At 43.3% G+C, this 25183-nt stretch overlaps 1 protein-coding gene across 1 annotated transcript in view; it reads right to left on the bottom strand.

Annotated features, from left to right (window-relative positions):
• Window positions 1-25183, bottom strand: part of EFHC2 (EF-hand domain containing 2) — a 61727-nt gene that overhangs the window by 14940 nt on the left and 21604 nt on the right. The window contains exons 7-11 of the mRNA XM_066177308.1: window positions 24078-24188; window positions 23613-23751; window positions 14288-14453; window positions 13124-13266; window positions 8841-9037 (exon numbers count right to left, since the gene is read on the bottom strand). Coding sequence (XP_066033405.1) covers window positions 8841-9037; window positions 13124-13266; window positions 14288-14453; window positions 23613-23751; window positions 24078-24188 — 756 coding nt within the window. The remainder of the gene's footprint in view (window positions 1-8840; window positions 9038-13123; window positions 13267-14287; window positions 14454-23612; window positions 23752-24077; window positions 24189-25183) is intronic.

Genomic DNA, 25183 nt, shown 5'->3' on the forward strand with positions numbered 1-25183 from the left:
GAAGACAATTTCTGCCTATGCCAAAAGCCCAGGTGCAGCCCTGGCAGGCAATGCCCTGCAAGGCAGCAGCTCGGAGCAGCTGGACCAGGAATCAAAGAGTTTTAGAGGCTGCAGCTTTTCCAGGCCGCTTTCCAAGATGTTACTGTTTGGGGCATAAGCACACAGCCTTCTGCTGATCAAGCAAGGAACAGGGAAAAAAGACTGAACAGAAGGATTCAGAGAGCAGAGTTTTTCAGGGTGGATGAAGTGTTCTGAATATTTAAGAGCCTGTCTTCTCCACATTATCAAAACAGCTATTTTTACATCTTTTTTCCTAAACTCCATATTCCAAACACCTACATAGGCACTGAGTATCCCACCAGCATGGCAATAATTTCACCAGCTTTCCCCCTTCTCATGTAACTCCTGACATGTTTCTAGTCACAGTCTAGTTTAGTTCGATTGTCTTGCTTAACTCAGGGATTACTATGCTGAATTCAATGGAAGTAAAATCCTTTTCCATGTTTGTGCTGCAGCACACAGCAAAGCTGGAACAACTGATGGCAGTTCAGAGATGCTGAATTCACTTCCAGTGATGCCTTGTTTGAAACAGCCCTCCCCAAACCTAGATAAATAACCAGTAGGACTGTGCACAACACACCTATTCTGTTTTGCAAGCAAATCTAAACTTTCTAAATAAATTTTTTTTTCCTTCAAATTGAAAAAGAAACCAGAAGTGCTGAAAAGTTTTGAACCAGGTCCTTGAAGTTACTTTCAATCAAAATGACAAGACTCTATGACTTTCTTCTCCCTTAAACATAAAAAAAAACCAGTAAGTATAATTTTGAAACAGAAAATTAAAGTTTTCCAACTATCTTAGATGGTGTCAAACATATTTTCAGTATTCACCTGCACTATGATTGCCAATCAAAATTTCATCTAAATCCCCATATGCCTATAGAACTGTGGTCAAAATGGCAAATCCCATGAAAAAACGTTCCATACAGATTTCTTTCACCAGGTTTTAGAAAACAGACTGTTGTGTTCTGCTGGAAGGAAATCTCTTGCTTATTCAGAAGGAAAATTATTTGTTTTATAATTTTAGAAAACAACTAACAAATAGCTATCTTTATATTGTTTCCCCTTTTTGCAAACAATCTTCCAGCTCTGATCTTCTCTAGTAATTGCTGAAGTTGTGATTTGAGAATGTGATCCCCTGATGAACTGAGGCAAACTTCTGGAGCTCTAGCCAAAGGATGTGAGTGAAGCACCGCTTCGGGAAGAATCAACCTTTTTTTTCCTACCAGCTGCATTAAAACCTTAATTGTGTGAAGAACCATTCAAAATTCACTTTAAGGACATATTTTCCATGTTCTCTCTTTGTAGTGGTTTGAAAGCAAAACAAATGAGAGGCTCCAAGTCAGAGATACAATCTAATAGGAAGAAAGGAAAGAAAGTAAAATAAAATAGATGCAATAATACAAAAGACCACTGACAGAGTCAGAATACTACTTGAGCAGAGTGATGGAAGCAGTCCAGATGAGGTGGTCTTCCTGAAGCAGTGATCCTTTAGCAAGGTCTGGTAGCTCTGTTCCTCTGGGAATCCAGTGGGTAAGGGCCCCCTGTACTGTCCCAAACCCCAGATTGTATCCAGGTGAGAATGCTTGGTTCCTCCCCCTGGGCGGAGCATCTCACAATGGGATGATGAGTTATGCAGGGGGTCCTTGATGGCCCATTAAACAGAGATAGCTCCTGGAGGGAGTTATCTATGAGTCATGGACAAGGCATCTGATGGGCCATTAACAGAAGATAATGGCCTAGAGGGGAGGGGTCTGGGAAAACACTGCCCCACCTGGATTCAACAGTTCATGAAGATGGTGATAGAATACTTTGTGCACATCCTATACTACAACCCAGGACATAATCCACCCCTTATTCTATTGCCATCTACATTATACCCAAATTAATACATTCTTACAGAGATTTACATATACATACATAGATACACATATACACACACAGAATGAAACCTTACACACTGTTCTCAGTTAAAATTAGGTCTCCCTGCGGTACACAACGGATTTCCCCATCTTTCTGCATTACCCACCAAGTGTAACTAGGTCCTTGAGCAAAGACAATCCCACGGATGGGTCTGCCTTTGCCTGAGGTGAGATTAATCTAAACAGTCTTTCCTAAAATGCCCTTCATGCGTACCACAGAGACTTTGTCTCCATTCACTGTGTGCAAGAATTCAGACTGGGCAGGACCAGCTCGATTGATGGATCCTCGCGTGTTGACCATCCAAGTGGCTTTGGCTAAATTTATTTCCCAGTTCTTGAAGGTCCCTCCGCCAAGCGCCTTAAGGGTAGTTTTAAGCAGTCCATTGCAGTGTTCCACTTTCCTGGCAGCTGGTGCGTGATAAGGGATATGGTATATCCAGTTGATTCCATGTTCTCTGGCCCAAGTGCTTATGAAGCCATTCTTGAAATGAGTCCCGTTGTCTGACTCAATTCTCTCAGGGATGCCATGTCTCCACAGGACCTGCTTTTCCAGGCCCAAGATGGTGTTCCGGGCAGTAGCATGAGGCATAGGGTAGGTCTCCAGCCATCCAGTGGTTGCTTCCACCATGGTGAGCACGTAGCGCTTGCCTTGGCGGGTTTGGGGAAGGGTGATGTAGTCGATTTGCCAGACTTCCCCATACCTATACTTTGACCATCATCCACCATACCACAGAGGCTTCACTCGCTTGGCCTGTTTGATTGCTGCACAGTTCTCACAGTCATGGATAGCCTGGGAGATGCTGTCCATAGTAATGTCCACTCCTCAGTCATGAGCTCATTGATATGTTGCATCTCTCCCTTGATGACCAGAGGCATCATGAGCCCAATGAGCTAGGAATAATTCTCCTTTGTGCTGCCAGTCTAGATTAACTTGTGACACTTTCACCTTGGCAGCTTGATCCACCTGCTTGTTGTTATGATGTTCTTCATTAGCCCGATTCTTGGGTACGTGTGCATCTACATGTCGAACCTTCACGGTCAGCCTTTCTACTCGGGTGGCAATGTCTTGCCAAATCTCAGCGGCCCAGATGGGTTTCCCTCTGCGCTGCCAGTTGGCCTTTCTCCAGCAGTCCAGCCATCCCCACAGAGCATTAGCTACCATCCATGAGTCAGTGTAGAGATAGAGCCTCGGCCACTTCTCTCTTTCAGCAATATCCAAAGCCAGCTGGACAGCTTTAAGCTCTGCGACCTGACTCGATCCACCTTCTCCCTCGGTAGCTTGTGCAACTTGTCGTGTGGGGCTCCATACAGCAGCTTTCCATTTCCGGTTAGCACCTACAATTCGGCAGGAACCGTCGGTGAAAAGGGCATATCGTCTCTCACTCTCCGGTAGCTCGTTGTATGGTGGGGCTTCCTCGGCCCGTGTCACTTGCTCCTCCTCTTCTTCGGAGGATAGTCCTAAGGTCTTACCTTCAGGCCATTTTGTTATAATTTCCAGAATCTCAGGGTGATTCAGGTTTCCAATATGGGTGCGCTGTGTGATCAGGGCGATCCATTTGTTCCACGTGGTGTCAGCGGCATGATGTGTGGTAGGAACCTTTCCTTTGAACATCCACCCCAGCACCAGTAGTCAGGGTGCCAGAAGCAGCTGCGCTTCAGTACCAATCACCTCTGAGGCGGCTGGGACTCTTTCATAGGCGGTTAAGATTTTTTTCTCTGTGGGAGTGTAGTTGGCTTCAGATCCTCTGTAGCTTCGGCTCCAGAATCCTAGTGGTCGTCCCCGAGTCTCACCCGGCACCTTCTGCCAAAGGCTCCATGACAGACCATTGCTCCCAGCTGCGGAGTAAAGCACATTCTTCACCTCTGATCCTGTCCTGACTGGGCCAAGGGCTACCGCATGAGCGATTTCCTGCTTGATCTGGGCGAAAGCTTGCTGCTGTTCTGGGCCCCAGTGGAAATCGTTCTTCTTGCGGGTAACCAGGTAGAGAGGGCTCACGATTTGGCTATACTCAGGAATGTGCATCCTCCAGAAGCCTATGGCACCTAGGAAAGCTTGTGTTTCCTTCTTGTTGGTCGGTGGAGACATTGCAGTGATCTTATCAATGACCTCGGTGGGAATCTGACGCCATCCATCCTGCCACTTTACTCCCAGGAACTGGATCTCTCGAGCAGGTCCCTTGACTTTGCTCCTCTTGATGGTGAAGACGGCCTTCAGGAGAATCTGAACGAACTCCTCTCCCTTCTCAAAGACATCTGTTGCTGTGTTTCTTCACACGATAATGTCGTCAATGTATTGCAGGTGTTCCGGAGCCTCACCCTTCTCCACTGCAGCCTGGATCAGTCCATGGCAGATGGTGGGACTGTGCTTCCACCCCTGGGGCAGTCAGTTCCAGGTGTACTGCACACCCCTCCAGCTGAAAGCGAACTGAGGCCTGCACTCTGCTGCCAAAGGAATGGAGAATAATGCATTGGCAATATCGATGGTCGCATACTACTTTGCTGCCTTGGACTCCAGCTAGTACTGAAGCTCTAACATGTCTGGCATGGCAGCGCTCAGTGGTGGCGTGACTTCATTCAGACTACGGTAATCCACTGTCAGTCTCCATTCTCCACTGGACTTATGCACGGGCCATACAGGGCTGTTGAAAGGTGAATGAGCCTTACTGACCACCCCTTGGCTCTCCAGTTTACGAATCATCTCATGTATGGGAGTCACAGAGTCTCTGTCAGTCCGGTATTGCCGACGGTGCACTGTTCCTGTGGCAGTTGGTACCTGTTGTTTTTTGACTCTCAGCAGTCCCACAGCAGAGGGGTCATCTGAGAGACCAGGCAAAGTATTCAACTGTCTGCTGTCTTTTTTTTCCACTGTGGCTATCCTAAAAGCCCAGTGATACTCTTTTGGGTCTTTGAAATACCCATTCCTGAGATAGTCTATGCCGAGGATGCATGGGGCCTCTGGGCCAGTCGCGATGGGATGTTTTTGCCACTTGTTTCCAGCTAAACTCACTTCAGCCTCCAACACAGTCAGTTGCTGGGAGCCTCCTGTCACCCCAGAAATAGAAATGGATTCTTTTCCTATATTCCTTGATGGCATCATGGTACATTGGGCCCCAGTGTCAACCAACGCCATATATTTTTGTGGGTCAGATGCTCCAGGCCATCGGATCCACACAGTCCAGTAGATCCGATTGTCCCTTTCCTCTACCTGGCTAGAGGCAGGGCCCCCCTATTTCTGGTCATGGCATACATTGCTCTCTTCCCATAAATATGTTTCTGAGGTTCCTTCAAGAGGATCAGTCATATCATCACTCTTGTACTGTCTGGAGTTCTGTGCACGAGAGACCGGAGCAACATTGATTCTAGATGGGCTCTTTGTGGTAGGTGTTTCTCTTTTCAGTTCACGTACCCGGGCTGCTAAGGAGGAGGTGGGTTTTCCATCCCACTTCCTCATGTCTTCTCCATGCTCCCGAAGAAAAGACCAGAGGTTACCTCGTGGTGTGTATCCTCTCTCCCTGGCTGGGGGACACCTGCTCTTAATGGCAGAGACTCTCATCGGCTCTGGTGAGATATGGTAAGTTTCTTCCTTAAGTTCTTTTTTCAGTTTCTGACAGCCTTCTTCAATCAAGCTCTAGACTTGCTCAGCCAGTCTTGTTTCCACACACGAGACATGGGTACGAACTGGGGCAGTGACAGTGTCCTCGTAAATTCTTAGTTTATTAGCCAAGACACCTACCCTGTCCTCACCTTCCCTCCATTGCAGCGTTGCCAGGTAACGTGAGTACATCTCGGGTCCAAGCCGTGCAAATCTCAACCACATCCGTGATGTGCACTGGACACCATCTGGGTTTTTAGGAAATCTCTCATCTTCTGAAAAAATGATCTCCAGCACAGCCAATTCCCTCAGGCATCGGATACCTTGTTCTATTGTGCTCCATTTTCCTTGGTGCACTTGGAGGTCTTCTTTACAAAGGTATCTATCCTTCACACTTGTTAGCAGTCGCTGCCAGAGACTGAGAGGTTCTTGGGTTTTCCCAATCCCCTGGTCAATGACCACATCCCGGGACAGCGATCCCAGTTGCCTGGCCTCACTTCCATCCAGAATGGTGTCATTGGCTGCAGCGTCCCAGATGCGGAGCAGCCAGGTCAGGATGGATTCGCTGGTCTGGCGGGTGAATTCCCTTCGCAGGTCACGCAGCTCACCCAGAGATAGAGAGAGAGTGATGATTTCTGGCTCTGTCTCTTCTGCTAGGTGTGGAGGTCCTGCTGCACCCTCATCTGTCACTGTGCGGACTGATTTGGTCCTTGATTTCTTCTTCTGAACGGGGGCAACTGCTACTGGTTTAGGCTGTTCTGGTTCGGTGACGGTTTGTGTGGAGATGCTGATGGCACCTTTGGTGCCTTTCTCCTCTGGGACAGTCTACATAGAGGTGGACACTGTTGCCTCACTTTTCGCTTCTTTCTCCTCTGTGACAGTCTGTGTAGATGAGGACACTGTTGCCCTGCCTTTGGTTCTTTTCTCCTCTGTGACAGTCTGTGTAGACACTGATACTGTTGCTCTGCTTCTTTTTCCCTCTTCCTCTTCCTTCAGAACACGCTGTATCACACCATGTATTGTTTTGATTCTAAGCATGGTGCGGGCTGTGCAGAGAAGACAAAGCAGGATTAACAACAACATCATGCTGTCCTTGGCATCCAGAGGGTACTCCACATTTTCAAAAACTGCTGTGTCATGCCTGAAAAGGTGGAAAAAATAATTTTTTACCCCTCCCCACAGGGGCTGGGTGAGATTGTTGAGGCCCCAGATGTAGCATCTTAGACCAGTACAAGAAAACAAAACTGGGCATATATTCTGAATCATGTTCATTGCCTCAGAGTTTATCAAGCAATGGATATAATAGACCAATAAAGCAATTTTAGTACCATACCCTGGTCTACGCAGGAGCACTAAGACCGGCAGAAAGTGCCCCAGGTGCGGAAAAATATAGAGAGATAGGTATAAGACACATGTAAGCATGTTGAGCATCATAGCGAACAGGTGTCTCCTTCAATACAAAATTGTAATTCTGACTTTTCTCAGTGCCTCCTGCCCGACGTTGGGCGCCAAAAAAATGTAGTGGTTTGAAAGCAAAACAAATGAGAGGCTCCAAGTCAGAGATACAATTTAATAGGAAGAAAGGAAAGAAAGTAAAATAAAATAGATGCAATAATACAAAAGACCACTGACAGAGTCAGAATACTACCTGAGCAGAGTGATGGAAGCAGTCCAGATGAGGTGGTCTTCCTGAAGCAGTGATCCTTTAGCAAGGTCTGGTAGCTCTGTTCCTCTGGGAATCCAGTGGGTAAGGGCCCCTTGTACTGTCCCAAACCCCAGATTGTATCCAGGTGAGAATGCTTGGTTCCTCCCCCTGGGCGGAGCATCTCACAATGGGATGATGAGTTATGCAGGGGGTCCTTGATGGCCCATTAAACAGAGATAGCTCCTGGAGGGAGTTATCTATGAGTCATGGGCAAGGCATCTGATGGGCCATTAACAGAAGATAATGGCCCAGAGGGGAGGGGTCTGGGAAAACACTGCCCCACCTGGATTCAACAGTTCATGAAGATGGTGATAGAATACTTTGCGCACATCCTATACTACAACCCAGGACACTCTTCCCATTTTGCAGTTTTTATTTTGATACTATACAATCATTCAGTCTGGGAAACTAAAGTTTCATCCATTTGATCCAGGACAATCAATGCAAACAACATTCCAAAGAACATTTACTATCTAAACATGAGCTCTGCATTTTGGAGAAAAGGTTTGGTTTTGATTCTACCAGGAGGAGAAACCATTCAGCAGCAGGAAGGAAACACACTGGGTTGTATTTTTGAGATTTCAGCTTTGTATTTTACTGCTTTCAGCATTTAGCAGCATTAGGATTTTACATCGACAAGCATTTTGCAGATCTTCCTCATTGTTCCAGGAAAGGCAGATGGTGCTAATCCACATTAATTTACAAAAAATTGCACCATTATGCTACAGTATAAAGCAGCAGAGGCACCCCAGCTCATAATTTATTGTTGCTCTCCCCTCTGAAGGCAACAAGAAAAGACAGTAAAACTCAATAAATGCTTTAAACTTGAATTCCTGACTGTAATATGAATTTCTAATATTACAAGGGAAATGTTTGGTAGAAAAATGTGTATGAACCCAAAAAATCAAACCAGGACATAAAATAGCCTCATCAGTAGGACTGCATTGGATCTTGAGTAGTGAACACTGTTCCAGTCTCCACATATCACAGTTACTTTGCAAGAACAGACTACAAAGGGTGAGACTCTTAGCTGCACAGGATTAGGCCGAGGGGGAAGAATATCTTAGATTTACAAAATTATGAAGGTGGTGCATAAGGTAAATGGGAATCTTCCCCAAACTTCAGAACAGTAGAACTGGCCTTGAAACTAGTAGGAGGCTGGTTTAAAACAGATAAAAGATACCTCTTTGATCAGATATTTATTTTTCATAGCAGGCACCGAACTTTTCAACCTACTGCCACAGAAAGTTGTGGAAGCTGACAGTGTCTGTAGGTTCAGCAAGGGTTAGATCAACTCAGGGACAAGCGGTTCATGATCAGCCTCAAAAAGGAATAGGCAGCGATATCCCTTGTCACAACCCTTAATGCAGACTGAAAAGGGAATGGACAGTAAAGGGTGGCCAGACTTGCCTGCACTCCCAGCTGGCATCTTCTAAATCCATTGCCAGACAGAGAGCACTGGGCTGTGAGCTTTGGGTGAGGAAACAGTACAAATAATTCTGAAAAATATATGGATAAACCGCAGTCCTGAGAGATAAGAGAAATTAACAAGAGCCTGCTTCACCTCATTTGCATTCCTCTCCATGTAGTTGAACGTGTATTCATCAGCATCCACCAAAAGAAAGCTGTGACCATGGAAACAAACTCTGGCTCCAACAAACAGATCCTGAGCCTTGTAGTATTCAGATGGCTCACTCTTAAAGAGTTCCTGCCCAGGCTTCTTAATGCGACCTCTTTCCAGGAACTTTCCACCAGCTATCCCTATGGGAATAGAATGAAAAATAATTTATTATGGCTTTACTTGGAAAAAAAAACCACACACACACACAAAACCTCCAAGCCACCAACAAAAAGACACCCCAAATGAGATTATTTGTATTTAAATACCACATTTTCTCCAGTTTCCTGTCTCAGAATACTCTCTTCCCCTCCCTCTCACTGCTAAAAGGACTGTCTCTGCCAGTGTCCACAGCAACAGTGACATTGTGCACATTCTGGGACACGTCTCAGTTGAATGACTGCCAAGCACCTTCCCTACTTTGCTTTTCTTTAAAATGGGACAGAAATGTGCCTCTTCAAATGGTTCCCATAACCCTGTTGCCAGCCTTGGAACTTGTCCTTGAGAAGCCTAAGATCCAAACACCAAGATGCAGACAATTATCCTTAAACTGTTAAAAGCAGAAAAAGGAAAAAAAAATCACAAATTAAGAGAGCGCTGTCCTCTGAAGATTGTGAATTCTGATGCATTGTAATTCTACTTCTTTTAAAGGGCTTTTTAAATTTGTTAAAAATGTAGGAGTGACATGATACTGTCTTCCACATATTGTTCTGCCAAAGCAATCTAACTGTGGTCTGCCCTTTGCTTTGTGAGGTGGGTATGTCACATGGTTCCTTTTCACAGTATAATGATTTTATTTATGTCACTAGAAACTGCAGGAGGTACTCAAGGGTGGGTAAGATGCTAAAAGGAACATTTCACTTTCCTGTATTAACTTCTGGTGTTACCACAGGACTGCATTGCACGTACCAAGCTTTCTGGAAAACCTCCTGTCACATGTTTAGTTTCACTGGGATATGTGCCCTACAACAATTCTGGGGTTTGCTTCCTGTTGATATTTCAGCTTCCAAGTCAAAAGCCAAAAGCTAAAAGCTTACTCTAGTAACATTTAATGATGTTACTAAATATCTGCCTTAATATCAGGTACTGATGCAAGTCAAATAAAAGGCTGATGAACAGTGTAATTAAATGCCTTTTATAGTTAAAATTATAAATGAATGTGAAACCCAAACTACTTATTAAACCAGAGTCTGGAGCAGATGTCTGTCTTAATTGCTTTATTAGCACCATAAAAGACAAAAGAACCTCTCCACTATGGTAATAATCAGGCCTTGCTTGAATCAAAAAACAATTCAAATCATTAATGTGACTCTAATGTTAACACATTCCTTTTCACCCAGCTATAAAAACAAATAAGAAATTTTTTTAGGTTATATAATCTTGGCAACTGTTTTTAATATTTAATATGTCTCTGTAAGATTGGAAATTCACTCTTGCCTCTCTGTTTCCCTGCAACTGTGCACTTATATCGGAAACCTACTTCTGTCCCATAATGGTTTTTTAAATGTTACAGGTTAATACATTACAAGTGGTATAAAGAAAAATGACTGAAAATATCTCATTAAGTTAGAGATTTTACACTGAAACCTGATAAGGAGTTTTGATAGAAATCTACAAAAGCCAGGCTCAAAGCACAAAATAAACACCACCACAAAAGACCCTCTTCCATTAAGATCAGATCAGAGTTTGCAGGTGTTTGTACAGCTGTTGGCTGGGTCTTACACTGAGTAAAAAAGGGGTTGTGATCTTCTTCATGGGGAGCCAAAGTTCTCATGCTTTGATCCCCATCTCAAGAAGTGCCTCAAGAGGTCCAGCCCTGTGAATTTCATAGAGTTTCAGTGTTACTAATATTAGAGTGAAGTACTTCTCTGAAACCTTCAGGTTGCTGAACCAAGAAAACTAAGAGCAACTTACTACTTCCATTTTAGGATTGGGATTTGAAGCATTACTTGCCAATTTGAACCAGTTCATGTAAATAAAAAGGTAAAATTAGCCCTCTGAACCTGTGCACAATAGGGTTTGTTATTTTGGATGCCTTACTCCTTTTCCTTAGCCACTATAAAGTGACCTCTACAAATCCTTCTCATTCTTAATACTGAAGAAACTAACTCACTTTCCTTCAGACATGTCTAAAATGAGGGAGGGATAGTGAGAGAAAAGAAGTAGAAAGAAAAGGAAAGTGGGAACAAACAAACTTGTGCAGACTCAGGTCTCTTTCCAACTGCAGCTCTACCTCCTCCAGCACATTCCTTGCCTCTTCATTGCAGTTCCCACTAAACTCTCCAATGGCCAGTTCTCAGTCACATCCTTCCATTTCACCTTTTACTACCTCTAAAAGTCAGCTACTCCATCTATTTTAACAACCCAGGGAAGTTAAAAGACACATGCCTTTCATATGTGCCTTCAAGCATTTGTTACTATTAGTGGGCAAATTTGCCCATTTATTGTTTCACATTTTATTTGACCAGCAGTGTCCAATGGGCTCCCAGGTGAAATCCCAGCACATATTCTCATTCCAAAATAAAAGGAAGGCAGGCAGCAATCTCTGGCCTGGCACTCATGCTGCTGATGGCTTGACCAGCTGACCACATCTGCTCTGCTGTGGTAGCTTTGACTATTCTCTGGGTGCTGTGGGATAAATCTGGATTCTCAGGTCACAGCTATTATTACTGTGTGTTCAAAGCTCTCTGGGGCCTTGTCTAGTTGAAATGGTGCAAAGGAGAACTAGAAGTGACAGAACAGGCAGCACACATCCTTGGGGTCCAAGATTCAAACTATTCCCTGGACTTCTTCAATTTAACAGTGCAGCTGTACCTTTAGCACCTTTTATGTCTCTGGACATAAAAAGTGCCAACCAAACATGTCATTCAGTGGTGGAGAAGTGAGCTGATCTTGAGCCTCACAGCAGCATTACATATTAAATATATACACGTGTGTGTGTGTGTGTGTGTGTGTTTGTGTATTTAGCTGCAACAAAAGAATTTGCATAAATGTCAAGCCAATGGATGCCAGGAAGTGAGTAGAATATTGATAACAAGACATTGCTGCCATGAAAGTGCTAAATCTTGATGCTATAGTGGAGCAGGATTAACTGGGAATGCTCACTGAAGTCCTAAGCAGGTATTCCACACCTTATCAAAACACTTCTCAGAGAATTGCTTGTGTTTTAGTTGGGGTTGAGGTCCCTATTTATCCACTCATAACATAGTTGGATACAAGCAGAGATGCCATCAGAAGTTCTCTGGATTGAAAAGGCACTTCTGGATGTTAGCTGCTCTGAAACTGTTGCTGAAGATGTTTAGTGGGCTTCACAGAAAGACACTAATCTCTCCTACAGGGTCATGCTTAGCCAAAGCTCCCCCAACTCTCTGAACTACAGAATTACTTCCTGACATCCTTCCCACTGCTGTGTCCTTCCATCCATGCACAAGACACTTCAGGAAAATAAAAAGATGCTTGAAAACCACAAAATCTTTCATATCCTCAGCTGGAGGCAGCCTGAAACACACAACAGAGGCCAAACGAATTTAAACTTGACAGCATTTGGTGACCATGCTCCAGCAATAGATCAAGCAACTGAGAAGTAACAAAGCATTTATTTGTGACTTAAACACTGTCAGTTTGGCTCTTGGAATACGGTTCAGTATTGTACACAAACACACATTCAGACTCTAGCACAGGGAAATCTTCCCTCTTTAAATGCTCAGCACTCCATGATTAATGGTAAAGTATGTTAGAAAGTGTCACAGCTGTTTGGCTTTCATGAGCTGCTTCTATACAATGGATGCTGTATAGGTTTCATAACACAATTTTGCAAAACTAAGGATTTAGTCTTTCACTCTTGATGTCTTCTATTTCCTGTCCCTATTTATCATCAGTTACAATACTATTCCTGTATGTTATCCACAACAAAAGCAAATGTTTAAAGGTCAGATTTTCAAATTAAAATGTAATAAAAGTTCTAAGGCATGACACTTGCAGGTCCCAAAGGGTATTGTGAAGCACTGTCATGCAATGAACGATGTAATTCTGAGTGAGGAAGATCATGAATTACTATGCCATCCAGCTATGCAAGATAATGCAGCAGGCCTGCTGATGTAATTCCCTTTGCATTTAAAAATCCACATCCCTGCCTCTGCTACTGCTGAGTGTGGTCACAATGTTTACTGTACAGTCTAACCAAATGAGCAGGGTATCTGGGGCTGATTAGAGACATTGCTACATCTTACCTGAGTTTCTCTCTGTATGTTCAAAAACGGAAATGGTGTCATCACACAGGAAGAAGGAAAGGATGAATTTTCGATCCTTGTCGATGGGACTGTCTGTGATGAGCTTCACCCTGTAGCGCAGGATATAACTGTCCATGCCATATCTAAAAAAGCAAAGGAACAGGTAAGAAACAAAAAACAGAGTGTGAGAGAAGTTTTCACCCCTCTGAGATGCCTTCTCCTGAGCTTTGTAACATACATTAATTGTGTTATTACTGCACCAAGAATGAAAATGGCGTAAGATTCACTACTTTGTCAAAAACTGTTTTCAGCTTAAATTAATGGAACCAGATAGAGTCGGTCAGATAGAAAGGAATAATTTTCAGGGGAAAATTACTTCTCTGCCACAGGTCTGGAATTAATTTTTATTCAAGTTGAGTTGCAAATCAAGCCCCATGTTTCTTTCCACAAAATTTGTGAAGGAAGAATACAGTTAGGTATGTATATTTTCAAACCAAATTTGGGATAGCAATTCATACTAGGATTATCTCCCACAAATTCAGGTCCACCAGATGATCTTACTAGCTAGATTTATTAAGTTATTGTGTCTTAAATAATTTGCTGTTTCTGTACACACACTATCAATACATTCCCAATTCTTTTCTAACAGCTTTCCTCTTTTACAAAGGTTCTCCAGGTGAATCTTTAACAGAAGACTCTGCTTTTTTGCTTTGGCTTCAATAACTGCTGCCTAATAAACCATTTCATAATGGAAAGAAAAGCATTAAAGCTTTAGTAGTTCTACAGTAAACTGCATGAAATTCATCAGACAAAAAAAAATCAGAAATTCAAACAAAACCAAATCTGTGTTGGTGTGCTGGATGCTCCAAAATTCCTCACTAATGCCTGGACTAAGATTTCTGTCAAACTCCCACTGAAGACAGCAGAGGGAAGGAGGTAGAGGATGGAAGAGTCATGATATTTGCCACCTCCAAAGACAAATTTTGCAGAGTTTGCAGAAAATTGGAGTGCCATGTCACTGACCCAGGCCTCATGCACCTGTGCCTTGGAAGTCTCATGAGCTCTTTATTTTGCTGAAAAAAAAATGACGTCCCCACATAATATTTATCTCCTTTACAAAAATACACAATTAAAACAACTGAAAATATTTTTCACATGAGATACCTGTCTTTCATCAGGAATTGCCTGTAATCCTTATGGGCAGGCTCAATAACCACACCCTTACAGGAGGCCAAAGAATCTTCTTCAGAACCAAATCCATTATAAGGAGGAATAATTCTTTCTGGTTTTGGAGGTGGTGGAGTCTTATATTGAATTGGGGTGAAATCCACTGCAGCAAAGAGGGCAAGATTTATTTGTTATTACTGTGATGAAGGCATTTTACCAAGGATTTAAACTTCCAATATGAATAGTTATAAGCCTACTTCTGTAACAGACCACTGATCAAAGTCAAATCAGGATCCCTCCTAGTGTTACAGGGTAGAAAAAGACCCATAGAGCCAACAGCAAAATTATTTCTTCAAGGCTTTCAGGATTTCATCTATAATCTTAGAATGCTTGAAAAATATCATTAAGATACACAGGCAAAAGGAAAGACAAATACAGTTTCAAAATGGGATAAAAGAATAAATTAAAAATTGTAAATTCATTTTTCAGTTTCATCCTTTGAGAAAACATGATTAAGTAAATAACTGTCTCATGAGTTTCCTGCCCTGTGCTTTTGGCGAGAGGGAAAAAATACATAAATAAATAAAATTTTATTCATTATTTAAAACATATATATATATAAAGTCTTTGGTACAGTAAAGCAAATAACTTAAACCCACAATTCACTATATCCAGGGCTTGGGAAACTTTGTTTTTCATCATTTTCTCCACACTCAAGCCTTGTCTTGCAGTGATCAGTGGCCCTGACTATCCCAGGTATACAGCAGCAGCTGTCCTAACACAGCAGAGGCACATCTGGTCAGGGACTTGCACTCATTTCCCACAGAGGTATCTCCCAAAAATGCTGCTTCCCTCATTCTCATTACTCCTCTCTTAGTGAAAATCTCGTCCCATTTGGCCCCTTGTTGCACCCTGCTCTTCCCTTGTGCGGCAGGACAGCTTCCAGTGCGTTCACACAGAACTTAACAGAGGAACTCAGTCTGCTGCTTAAATGAGGTTAATGGAAAATGGAAAGGGTTGGAGGAAAATAAGGAACTTGCATTTGGGAGAAAGCAAATGGGTAGATCTGAGGCAAATGAAGACACAAGCCACAGGAACGCAGGATAACTCAGGCTGGACAGAACCTTGGGAGGTCTCCTGCTCAGCACAGGGTCAGCCTCAGGTCAGAGGAATGTAAGAGATATGAGAACAGTGTATAAAAGTGGATCCCATGAAATAAAGTTCTTTTTTCCTTTAAAACTTAACTTTTCTACCCAGAACTGAAGAGAGATGGATACCCTAAACTTGTAGCATGGGTTTGAGTGCAAATAGAGGAGGATGACAAAACTGCTGTCACTTGGAACACTGAACTGGTTTGTGATTAAAATGTTTTAAACATGGCTATATTAGAAGATCAAAGCACAACACTCCTAAAATCTGACTTGCCTAACAGCAATGTGAGTTGAAAAATAAAGCAAGCATTCAGATGTCAGAGTTTTTCTTTAGCTTGAAAACAGAATGAGCTCTTCTTTAGCCTTTACCTCTCAGAAGAATATGGTCTGACTCAAAAAGCTGATACTTTCACCTGAATCAGTCAAAAAGGGGTTTTGCAAAACCACACCACCATTCTCCTCCATGAAAACTACATGTCCCCTTTCTGGGACTCAGAAGCAAAAAGGCCAAGCCCAAAGAAAGAACATTCATAAATCTTCAAAGTAATTTTCACCATGAAAGAGGATGTGTGTGTAAATATGCACCAAAATCACAGACTCACAGAATCATAGAATGGTCTAGGCTGGAAGGGACCTTAAAGATCACCTCATTCCAACCCCCTCATCATAGGCAGGGACACCTTCCACTAGACCAGGTTGCTCAGAGCTCCATTCAGCCTGGCCTCGAACACCTTCAGCAATCACGGAATCAATTAGGTGATCTGAGATCATCGAGTCCAACCTATGACCAAACACCACCTTGCCAATCACACCACGTCACTGAATGCCATGTCCTGTCCTTCCTTAAAAACCTGGTGGTGACTCCACTGCCTCCCTGGGCAGCCTATTTCCATGTGTAATCACCCTTTCTGTGAAGAATGTCTTCCTAATGTCCAACCTAAACCACCCCTGGAGCAGCTTTAGACTACTTGCTGATTGCCTGGGAGAAGAGCCCAAGCCCCACCCGGCTCCAACCTCCTTTCAGGGAGTTGTAGGGAGTGATAAGGTCACCGCAGAGCCTCCTTTTCTCCAGGCTGAACACCCCCAGCTCCCTCAGTCACTCCTCACAGGACTTGTGCTCCAGACTCTTCCCCAGCCCTGTTGCCCCTCTCTGGACCTGCTCTGGATGGGGCATCTGAAATTTCTTGGGACAATCTGTTCCAATGCCTCACCACCCTCACAGCACAGAACTTCCTCTTAATATCTAATCTCAGCATACTCTCTTTCAGTGTGAAGCCATTCCCCCTAGTCCTGTCCCTCCAGGCCCTTGTATAGTCTCTCTCCATTTTTCTTGTCTGTTCTCTTCAGGTACTGGAAGGCCACATTCAGGTCAGCCCAAAGCCTTCTCTTTTCCAGGCCGCACTGCCCAATTCTCCAAGCCATTGCCCATAGGAGAGCTGCTCCTTCCCTCTAATCAGCTTGGTTGCTCCTCTAGACTCTCTGCAATGGGTCCATGTCCTGGGACTCCAGGGCTGGATGCAGCACTGCAGGTGGGGTCTCAGAAGAGTGGAGCAGAGAGGCAGAATCCTCTCCTCACCTCTGCCCACGGTGCTTTGGATGCAGCCCAGCCCCCCTTGACCTCCGGGCTGAGGGCACATGGCCAGGGCATGTCCAGCCCCTCCACCATGCACCAGCACCCCCAAGTCCTTCTCTGCCTGGATACTTCGGAGCTGCTCATCCCACAGCCTGGATTGATACTGAGGGCTGCCCCAGCCCAGGCGCAGCACCTTGAATTTGTTCTTATTAAACCCCATGAGATTCCCGTTAAACTTTATGAGATCCCCTCTTTTCTAAACACTGTTTGCGACTAAAACACCACATTTTCACAGCTCCACAGCGTGTGCTTGATACAGGCAATTCCTGATACCATAAACAGGGATCCTGTAAATCGGCATAGACGGAGCTGGGAAGTAAACCCCGATGCCTACGGGTGCTGAGCACCACAGGTAGCACACGCGATCTCCCGGATAGATTCCCGCTGGACTCCTGGCTGGATTCTCCACTGGATTCCCGGCTAGATCCCCACTGAATTCCCGGGTAGACTCCCGCTGGATTCCCCGCTGGATTCCCGATTCCCGCGCCGGGAGCGGCACCGGGAGCGGCGGCTCCGCGCTCCCACAGCGCCACCCGGTGGCGGCGCGGCGGAGGCGGCGGGGCGCTGATGCTGCCCATCAACCCGAGCGCTAATTTTTTAATTAGGCAACATGGAACAGCGTATTTCGGCAGACACAAGCCCCACCTCTTTGTTCAGGTGTCACAGGTCCTGCCAGAAGCGCTCGGGGTTCCAGGGCACCTGCGCGGGACCCTGGCAGCAGAGGACAAGAAGCTCCCGTGTTTAGGCGCTGGTCACAGTCTGCACATTCACGCCCATGCATAAGGCATTCATTAAGAGACGCTGAAGCATTTCCCCTTTGTAAACTTCAACACATGCGGATGGAAATTAAATTTATAAACTAGAAGGAAATTGTAAATTAAGAAGACTAATGTTTTATCCCTTGGGGATGTGTTGAATCCCTCACAAGTGAAGCTCGGAGTAAATGAAATCCAAAGGGAAGTTCAGCCCTTTGGTTCCCATCTCATCCCTGAAGTAAAATGATCTTGTGTCATTCATAGAATCATAGAATCACTGATTTTAGAAAAGACCTCTGAAATCACCAAGTCCAACCATTAACCCAGCATGGTCAGGTCTGCCACTATACCATGTCCCTAAGTGCCACATCTACATTTTTTTGAACACTTCCAGAGATGGTGACTCCACTCCACTACTTCCTGGACAGTCTGTTCTAGCTTGACAACCCTTTCAGTCAAGAAATGGTTCCTAATATCCAATATAAACCTCCTCTTAGACTGTTTCATCTTGTCCTGTCACTTGTGACCTGAGAAAAGAGACTGACCCTCAGCTGTCTAGGTTCACTAAGCAGAAAAATACAAACACCCAGCCTTGTGTCACCTATATTTTTCAGGATTTTAAAGGATTATATATTCATATCCTCTCCTGTGAATGAGGAAATTCAGAAAGAAATTGCCATGGAGAAATACAGGTTACAAAACTAGTCAAAAACTCATTTCTGGAACTTGTGAAGAGCCAGCTACCTGAGCTCAAAACTCATTTTATCTTTGCCAGACAGCATTAGGGCAGAATCAGACAGCTGGCACTTACATACAAAATGCACTCTTCTCAAGGTGATCACTAGTGTTTAAGAAAATTACCGCTGTCCAGTCAGGAAAAAGAATCAATTCTCACTTCTTCCAGGCTGTAACATTTTCAGTGTAAATTTACAGCGGGTAGAGACTAAAGTGAAAGTCTGGGATTACAAATTTCTACGTCCAGAAAGAATAGCACAGGTATTTTTGCTATGTACAGTTTCATCCCTTGGTACTGCAGTAACTTGGGGAATTATTTCACCTCTGTCTTGGTTTAGGAAGACAGGTATCTGCTAGGTAAAATTACAATCAGAGGTTCTTTGGCAAAGATTTGGGAAATAGGAATAGCAGTTCTTTACTAGTATGTAATACAAAGCAAACAAACACAAAAAAAACTCCCCCCCCACTAAACAACTACAGCATTAATGACAAACGACAACAGTACTAAGAACTTTGAGGGCTTTGTTTCACAAAACCCAGGGCAGTTTGGTTTCGGTGTCCCTGCAGGATCTTCAGAGCACTAAGCTGGAACAGTGGAAAAGTCTCGGGCTGGTAGCTGGGATGGCAGGGTGTCTCGGCAGGCAGGGGCAGGATGTCCCGGCAGGGCAGGGGGTGCAGGGTCACGCTGCAGCAAGAGGAGCAGCGCCGAAGGAGCCGAAGGCGAGGCAGAAAAGCCGGCCCAGCTTCTGCTCGGCGTGCTTTGCGGCGGCTGAGATCCTCGAGGAGCGGCCGACACGCGTCTCCCAAACGCCGGAAACAGAAAAGCACGCAGCTGCCTCAAGCTGTGTCTTTTACCTGCGTTATCTCCCTCTTCCACCTTTTGTCCATCTCTTTGTTTCAGCCAAGCACTCTCAAGTATCCAACACCCGGTCCCCTTGGCAACCCGTGGGGAAAAAAAATTCCCTAGAGAAAGAAGGAACAAACTCAACCCTCAACAACCTCATTTATCAAACATGGACCAAATATTTGCAGACTTCTCACAACATCAAAACCTGAGTGAGATTGGAACAAGCACAGGGAACAGTAAGAAACAAAATAGCTCCAGTCACATCTTCAGCATAAAAACAATTTGAAGATAGCAAAGCCTTCTTAGTAAGAAAAACAAAATTCCTCAAGAAGAATTTGTTGCCAGAGAGGCAGCATAAAACCAGCCTGAATGAACTTGTCAGATTTCAGTTTCAATATACATTCTGAGATTTTGGTATAGAGTGTGAGATTACTTCTGCCCTCATTTAAGAACTGCAGGAAAACTCTCATGTGTTAGATAAGACCATATTTCAAGGAAGAGCCAAGTGCTACATACTTTGGATTAGAATGATAACTATAATGAATACCAGAGTATAGAAGCAGGAAAGAAATTCAACCTCCAGAGGAAGAGAACAGGCACCTCTGAGCATTAAAGCCAGGAACACAAAGAGAAATCCCACGAGACCTGGACAATATAAAGAGGTGGTGATAACCTGGGGAGATGGAAGTTAGCATGGTGCTCTTTATACACCAGAGGAGATGTATGACAAACAGCTGAGACCTTCTGGTGATAGTCTGCTTCACAACTGAGGTAAGAAGTAAAATAAGAAGGCAAACAAAACAAAAAACCAAACATGTCCACAACTTTTGCATGCAGGAATAAAGAAAACCTAATGCTCCTAATGCTCACAGAACTGCCCATGCAGCTGAAACGTGACAGTGCTTCTTTTGATTCAAAGAAAATCTCCATTTACAGTGTTCATGATTATTACAGTTACCTGGGGGGGGGGGGGGGGGGAATCTCTATATGCACAAGTACATTTAGAAGTCTCCACCACGTGTAGTGGAGAGGTTAAACACCAGAGACAATGACTTCTGACGAGCCTAGTGAAAATTGGCAGCAGGCTTTAGTGCCCCGCCGAGGGGAAAGCAAGGAGTCAGCTGTTATCCCTGTTATCCAGGAGCAGCTGCCTGGCCACCAGCACACGGCCCTGCCCCGGCAGCGGGTCAGGGCCGGAGCCTGAGAAATGAGGGGGTGGGAGGGGTGGAGAGCCGGCACAGGAGAGGGATTGCAGGGTGCTGTGAAAAGCCTCAACAGCCAGGCTTGGGAGGTGCCGGGACAGGGAGGAAAAAGCAGTAGGAAACCAGATTGTCTTGGTTTTGTTCCATCTTGAGTAATCTGTTATTTAAGAAAAAATACTTTATACTCTGTGCTAAGGTACTGTATTCAGTGAGAAGGACAAGTACCAGCTTCCCCCCAATGCACATCAGCCTATTTCCCATTTCAGCAGGGTGACCACAACACCTACATGGCTACAGGGCCTTTTTCGCCTCCTCTGAGGCTGCACTAGCAAGTCTGGACAGGTAACTTCAAACATTAATGACTTTTCTCTTGCATTCATAGTACTTCCAGGTGATAGTAATGCCATCAACTTCCTACTGAAGAGCATTAGCGATGTTCATCCATGGAAAAACTCTGCTTTTCACAAACATGTTAAAATAGACAAAGCCTACATTAGAAATACATCACGTTCTTCAAGAGAAATCTAAACCACTCTTCATTCTCCTAAAAGGCAAATTCTGTGGGCAAGCAACTTGTGCTGAAACTGCAGACTCAAAAATAAATGTCAGCTTCTTTAATGGCTTTGGCAGAAGAGTATAAATTGAAGGGCAGTAATGTAAAAACACAATAACGAAACAGCTGGATTGATGCCATGAGGTGCTGAGTACTGTGCCTTGATGTAAGAACTAATTTATCCACTTGCTTACTCTTGCTCAAGTAAATGGTCTCCCTGGACTGGAACTGCAATTAAGTCTGTTCCAGTGTTTAATTGGATCGGAGTGGAATTCTGAGCACTTTGTGGGACTGAGCTCACGGAGAGTACCTTGTACAGACACACACAAAATGTGTAAATCACTAAGAGTAAAAGGTGAATACTCACTAGTTCTCTCTAAAAACCTGCTTTTAAGCTAAAACCTACCCTGATTCTACTCCTGGTCCCTTCCAGTTAAAAAGTCATACCTACATTTTTTTAGTCCTTGTGGGGAAAGCAGGAAAGAATTTTACAACAAAGTGCGAATCCCTTAGCTCTAAGAAAGTCTTGTCTGTGAGCAAGACAGGTTGCATCAAGATGGATGGTTTTCCATGTGAGCCAGAGTCTCTGCCATCATATATCCTTAAAAGTATGTGTAAAACACTTCCCAGTTTCCCAAAGGTCTCAGCTAGAGGACATCTTTGTGTATTTGGTGTCAACAAGGCAGAGAAACTGGATAAAGCACCGAGAAAAATTATCACAGATAGAAAAGAATGGACTATGGAGAAAGACTGCAAGGTTTTCCCTCAGCAGCAAATGGCCTGGGATGGGGGCAGGGGAGTAAGGTTTTGTATTGGAACAGTGTTCAGATATGGACATGGTTGTTATTAAAAGAGGATACTGAGCAGTTGTTTCCCAAGTCCAACAGAGATAAGAGAAAAAATTTACTCTCTCAATTTACACAAAGCAGCTTCAGAATAGCTTTTAAGCAGCATTTTTAACTATGAGGTTAGGACAAGATACCTCAGGAGGCAAAGAAATCTCCTTTATTGCAGAACAGAAACAGACTCGACCACCTACAGTCACCGTTTTCTAGAATTCTGCACATCAGCAACTTCTGAATTCCCCGAACTTGCAAACCACCTAACTTTTAGCATCCAGGGACATAAACAGTAATTACTGAGCCAGCATTAGAGGAGGGGAAGGGCCTTTGCATTTATGTATCATTTGGTTGCACTGCTAGTTTGATCCAGGATGATCAGCCGCATTTCATTTATTGCCTGCCCTGAGTAAGAAATCCCCATTCTCTGTTCGAAATAATTTGCTCAGACAGAGGATATTGCTGCCAAAAGCAGCAGTGGACTTGGCTGAAGAAATTCCCAGAGCAGAACCCCCTGTTTTGCATCTCTAGAGTTAAATTTGCTACTATTACAGGTAATACCTGTATGGTTATTGAACACGGCTTCCTCACACACTGGCAAGATCAGGTTTACTTTGGTACAGACATACCAAGGTATTACTGAGAAAGTCCTAATGAGAAATATTTTTCCAAATAAGAAATTTAGTGTTTGAATGGCAATGCTACACCATTTAATTCCCCCAAAGCAGCAGACAAGCTCTGATACACACACACACACACACACAATCTGATCACAAGGTAACAAAAATACCCTGCTCAGGTGTTTTATTTCACAGTGGCAGGGAAAGGCCATAGTAGGATTCTTCCAACCATCTCTGAATAGTGAGATGCTCAGCTATATTTATTGAATGAATAAACTGCCAGAAAATAACTAAGTCATTTTTGCAGGAAGATGTCCATGATGGAACCATTAGCAAGTCTGACTGGGGACATTCAAAGACAGATAAATGAAAGCCTCTATTGTTATTCATTTCCAAAATGCTTTTCCATAATGGACATAGTTGCTAAATGTTTCCAGAATTTAGTACTGAAACTTCACAAGATACACACTCTAATGGTCCAGAATACACAAAACTGCATTGTAAAAAACCAATAATGTGATAGATTAAAACTGTCATGTCAGAAAATCTTATTATGTGAGGATTCTGACATCCATATAAAATGAAATACAGTATAAAGGGGAATAATTGAGCTCATTCTACTTACCCACTTACTACATGCTCTTTATTATTTTCTGACTGCGAACACAGCCATTGGAAGGGGAGGGGGAAGGAGAGAAGAAGAAATGGCACTCTATCCATATGACTATTTTGTCACTGTGCTTTTCAAATAGAGGCATTAGGAGCAGAACACATACCTTATATGCTAGTTTTCAATGGAGTGATGTATAAGAAAACCCTTCTGGATTACCTGCAAAATTACTGCTTTGCTGCTAACAGCCTACAACAGATTGTTATTGCTAAAGGTTTTAATGAACATGTTTTGTCAGTAATAAAATTTGAAGACAGCTCTGTTAAATTCAGAAGTATAAAAATGCTCATAAGGAAAGGATAATTATCACTACTTACCAATTCCATACTTTTTCCTGCAATGTTCTTTAGTGAATTCATCACAATCACAGAGTAATACTTGCCTTCCCCAAACATTAATTACTGCCCCTATTTTCAAGTCACTGTCTTTGTAAAATTCCTGATGCACTGCTCCTGTCTAACAAAAGAAGGAAATTTTATACAGCAGTTCCATAATCTCAGAATCACACAACCTTTCTTAAAACCCAGGTAATTTAGTGTGGGTGATTTAACACATAACCTCCTAAGTCCATTGGCAAGTATATTTCACCCCATGTCAAGCTCCTTCACTTTTACAAATGTGGGATTTACATAGAGTAAATCTCAGTAGTTCTCATTTGAGCTACTCTCCAGTGGCAGCACAATTCTATAAATAACTCTTTGTTGCAGAGGATAACAACCATAGAAATTACAAAAATTATGATAAAGATACTCAACAGCTGGAGGCACTCAATAATTTCTGACCTGCAGAATGTCCCGAATGTAATAAGTTTGGTTTCTTTCTGGCTTTCCCAAAACATTGAGCAGAGTGTAACTGGTGATGGTGCCCGGACGATATGGAGGAGTGGGAGCATTCTGCAAGGAAAGAGACCAACTCTTCAGAAATAGGAGTGACAGTGATGAAAGGGAACTCTGCTACCTTAGAACCAGCAGCTTGGTTGTACACTGGCTGTTTCTTGTAGTATTTTCTGGGAGAATTTTAGGTAAATTCTAAGATTCTACCACCAAACCTAAAAGCCAAAAATGTATATTCCAAAAGCCTGTACATTTGCCAGAAGCTGCATTCAGAATCTTACTCCTTCTCCAAGGGTAAAGTCTCCTTTCTCCTGGAAGCCAGCAGAAAGCAAAGGTCAGCATACCCAAAGTACCACATTGTTGTCAACATCTGCTCTAAAGGCTATTATTTTTATTGGTAATAATTATCAAAACACGCAAAGAACCATCCAGGTTCTGTCCACTGCACAAAAACAGGAGATTCAAGTCAGCATGATTCTGTTGGCAAAGATGTGTTTTTGTTTCTATTGTGAGTTTTAAAATGACAGTAGTAATTTATCCCAATAATATCAAACTTAATATATATTTATGTCACATTTTTTAAAATTAAGCCAGTCCTTAACATTGTAACATCCACCTCAGTGGTTAAAGGGGTCTGGTATCACAGAGCCACTACTAAATCAGCACCTCAGAACACAGGACTTACAAGGTGAGAAAAGGGTAATATTTTGCTGGTAGGATTTTATTATAAAATCTCATGTACATCTATGGCATTACAAATAGATTATCAGTGTTAGAAGGAAAGGATGAAAAGACTCCCAATATTTTATTCCATCTGTTGGCTGATGTTATTCTATCATCAGGATCTGTCTGAAGTGACACAAAGGTGTATCCAGATCAGTAATTTTATGATCATAACAGGTTACAGAGGATACAAACTCTTTGAAGATGTCTCTAAGTGGAGCCTTTCTCATGATTAATGCCCAACAAAGCTTATTGATGGATTCCTATTGATTTTAATTGGTTTTGCTTAAGGTCCCAAACCCAGAAACTCAATTTTAAGAAATCACACCAGA

This window comes from Chamaea fasciata, unplaced genomic scaffold (genome assembly GCF_029207755.1).
Source record: "Chamaea fasciata isolate MVZ Bird 193981 ecotype frontalis unplaced genomic scaffold, bChaFas1.0.hap1 SCAF_2, whole genome shotgun sequence".
In the NCBI taxonomy this organism is placed as follows: Eukaryota; Metazoa; Chordata; class Aves; order Passeriformes; family Sylviidae; genus Chamaea; species Chamaea fasciata.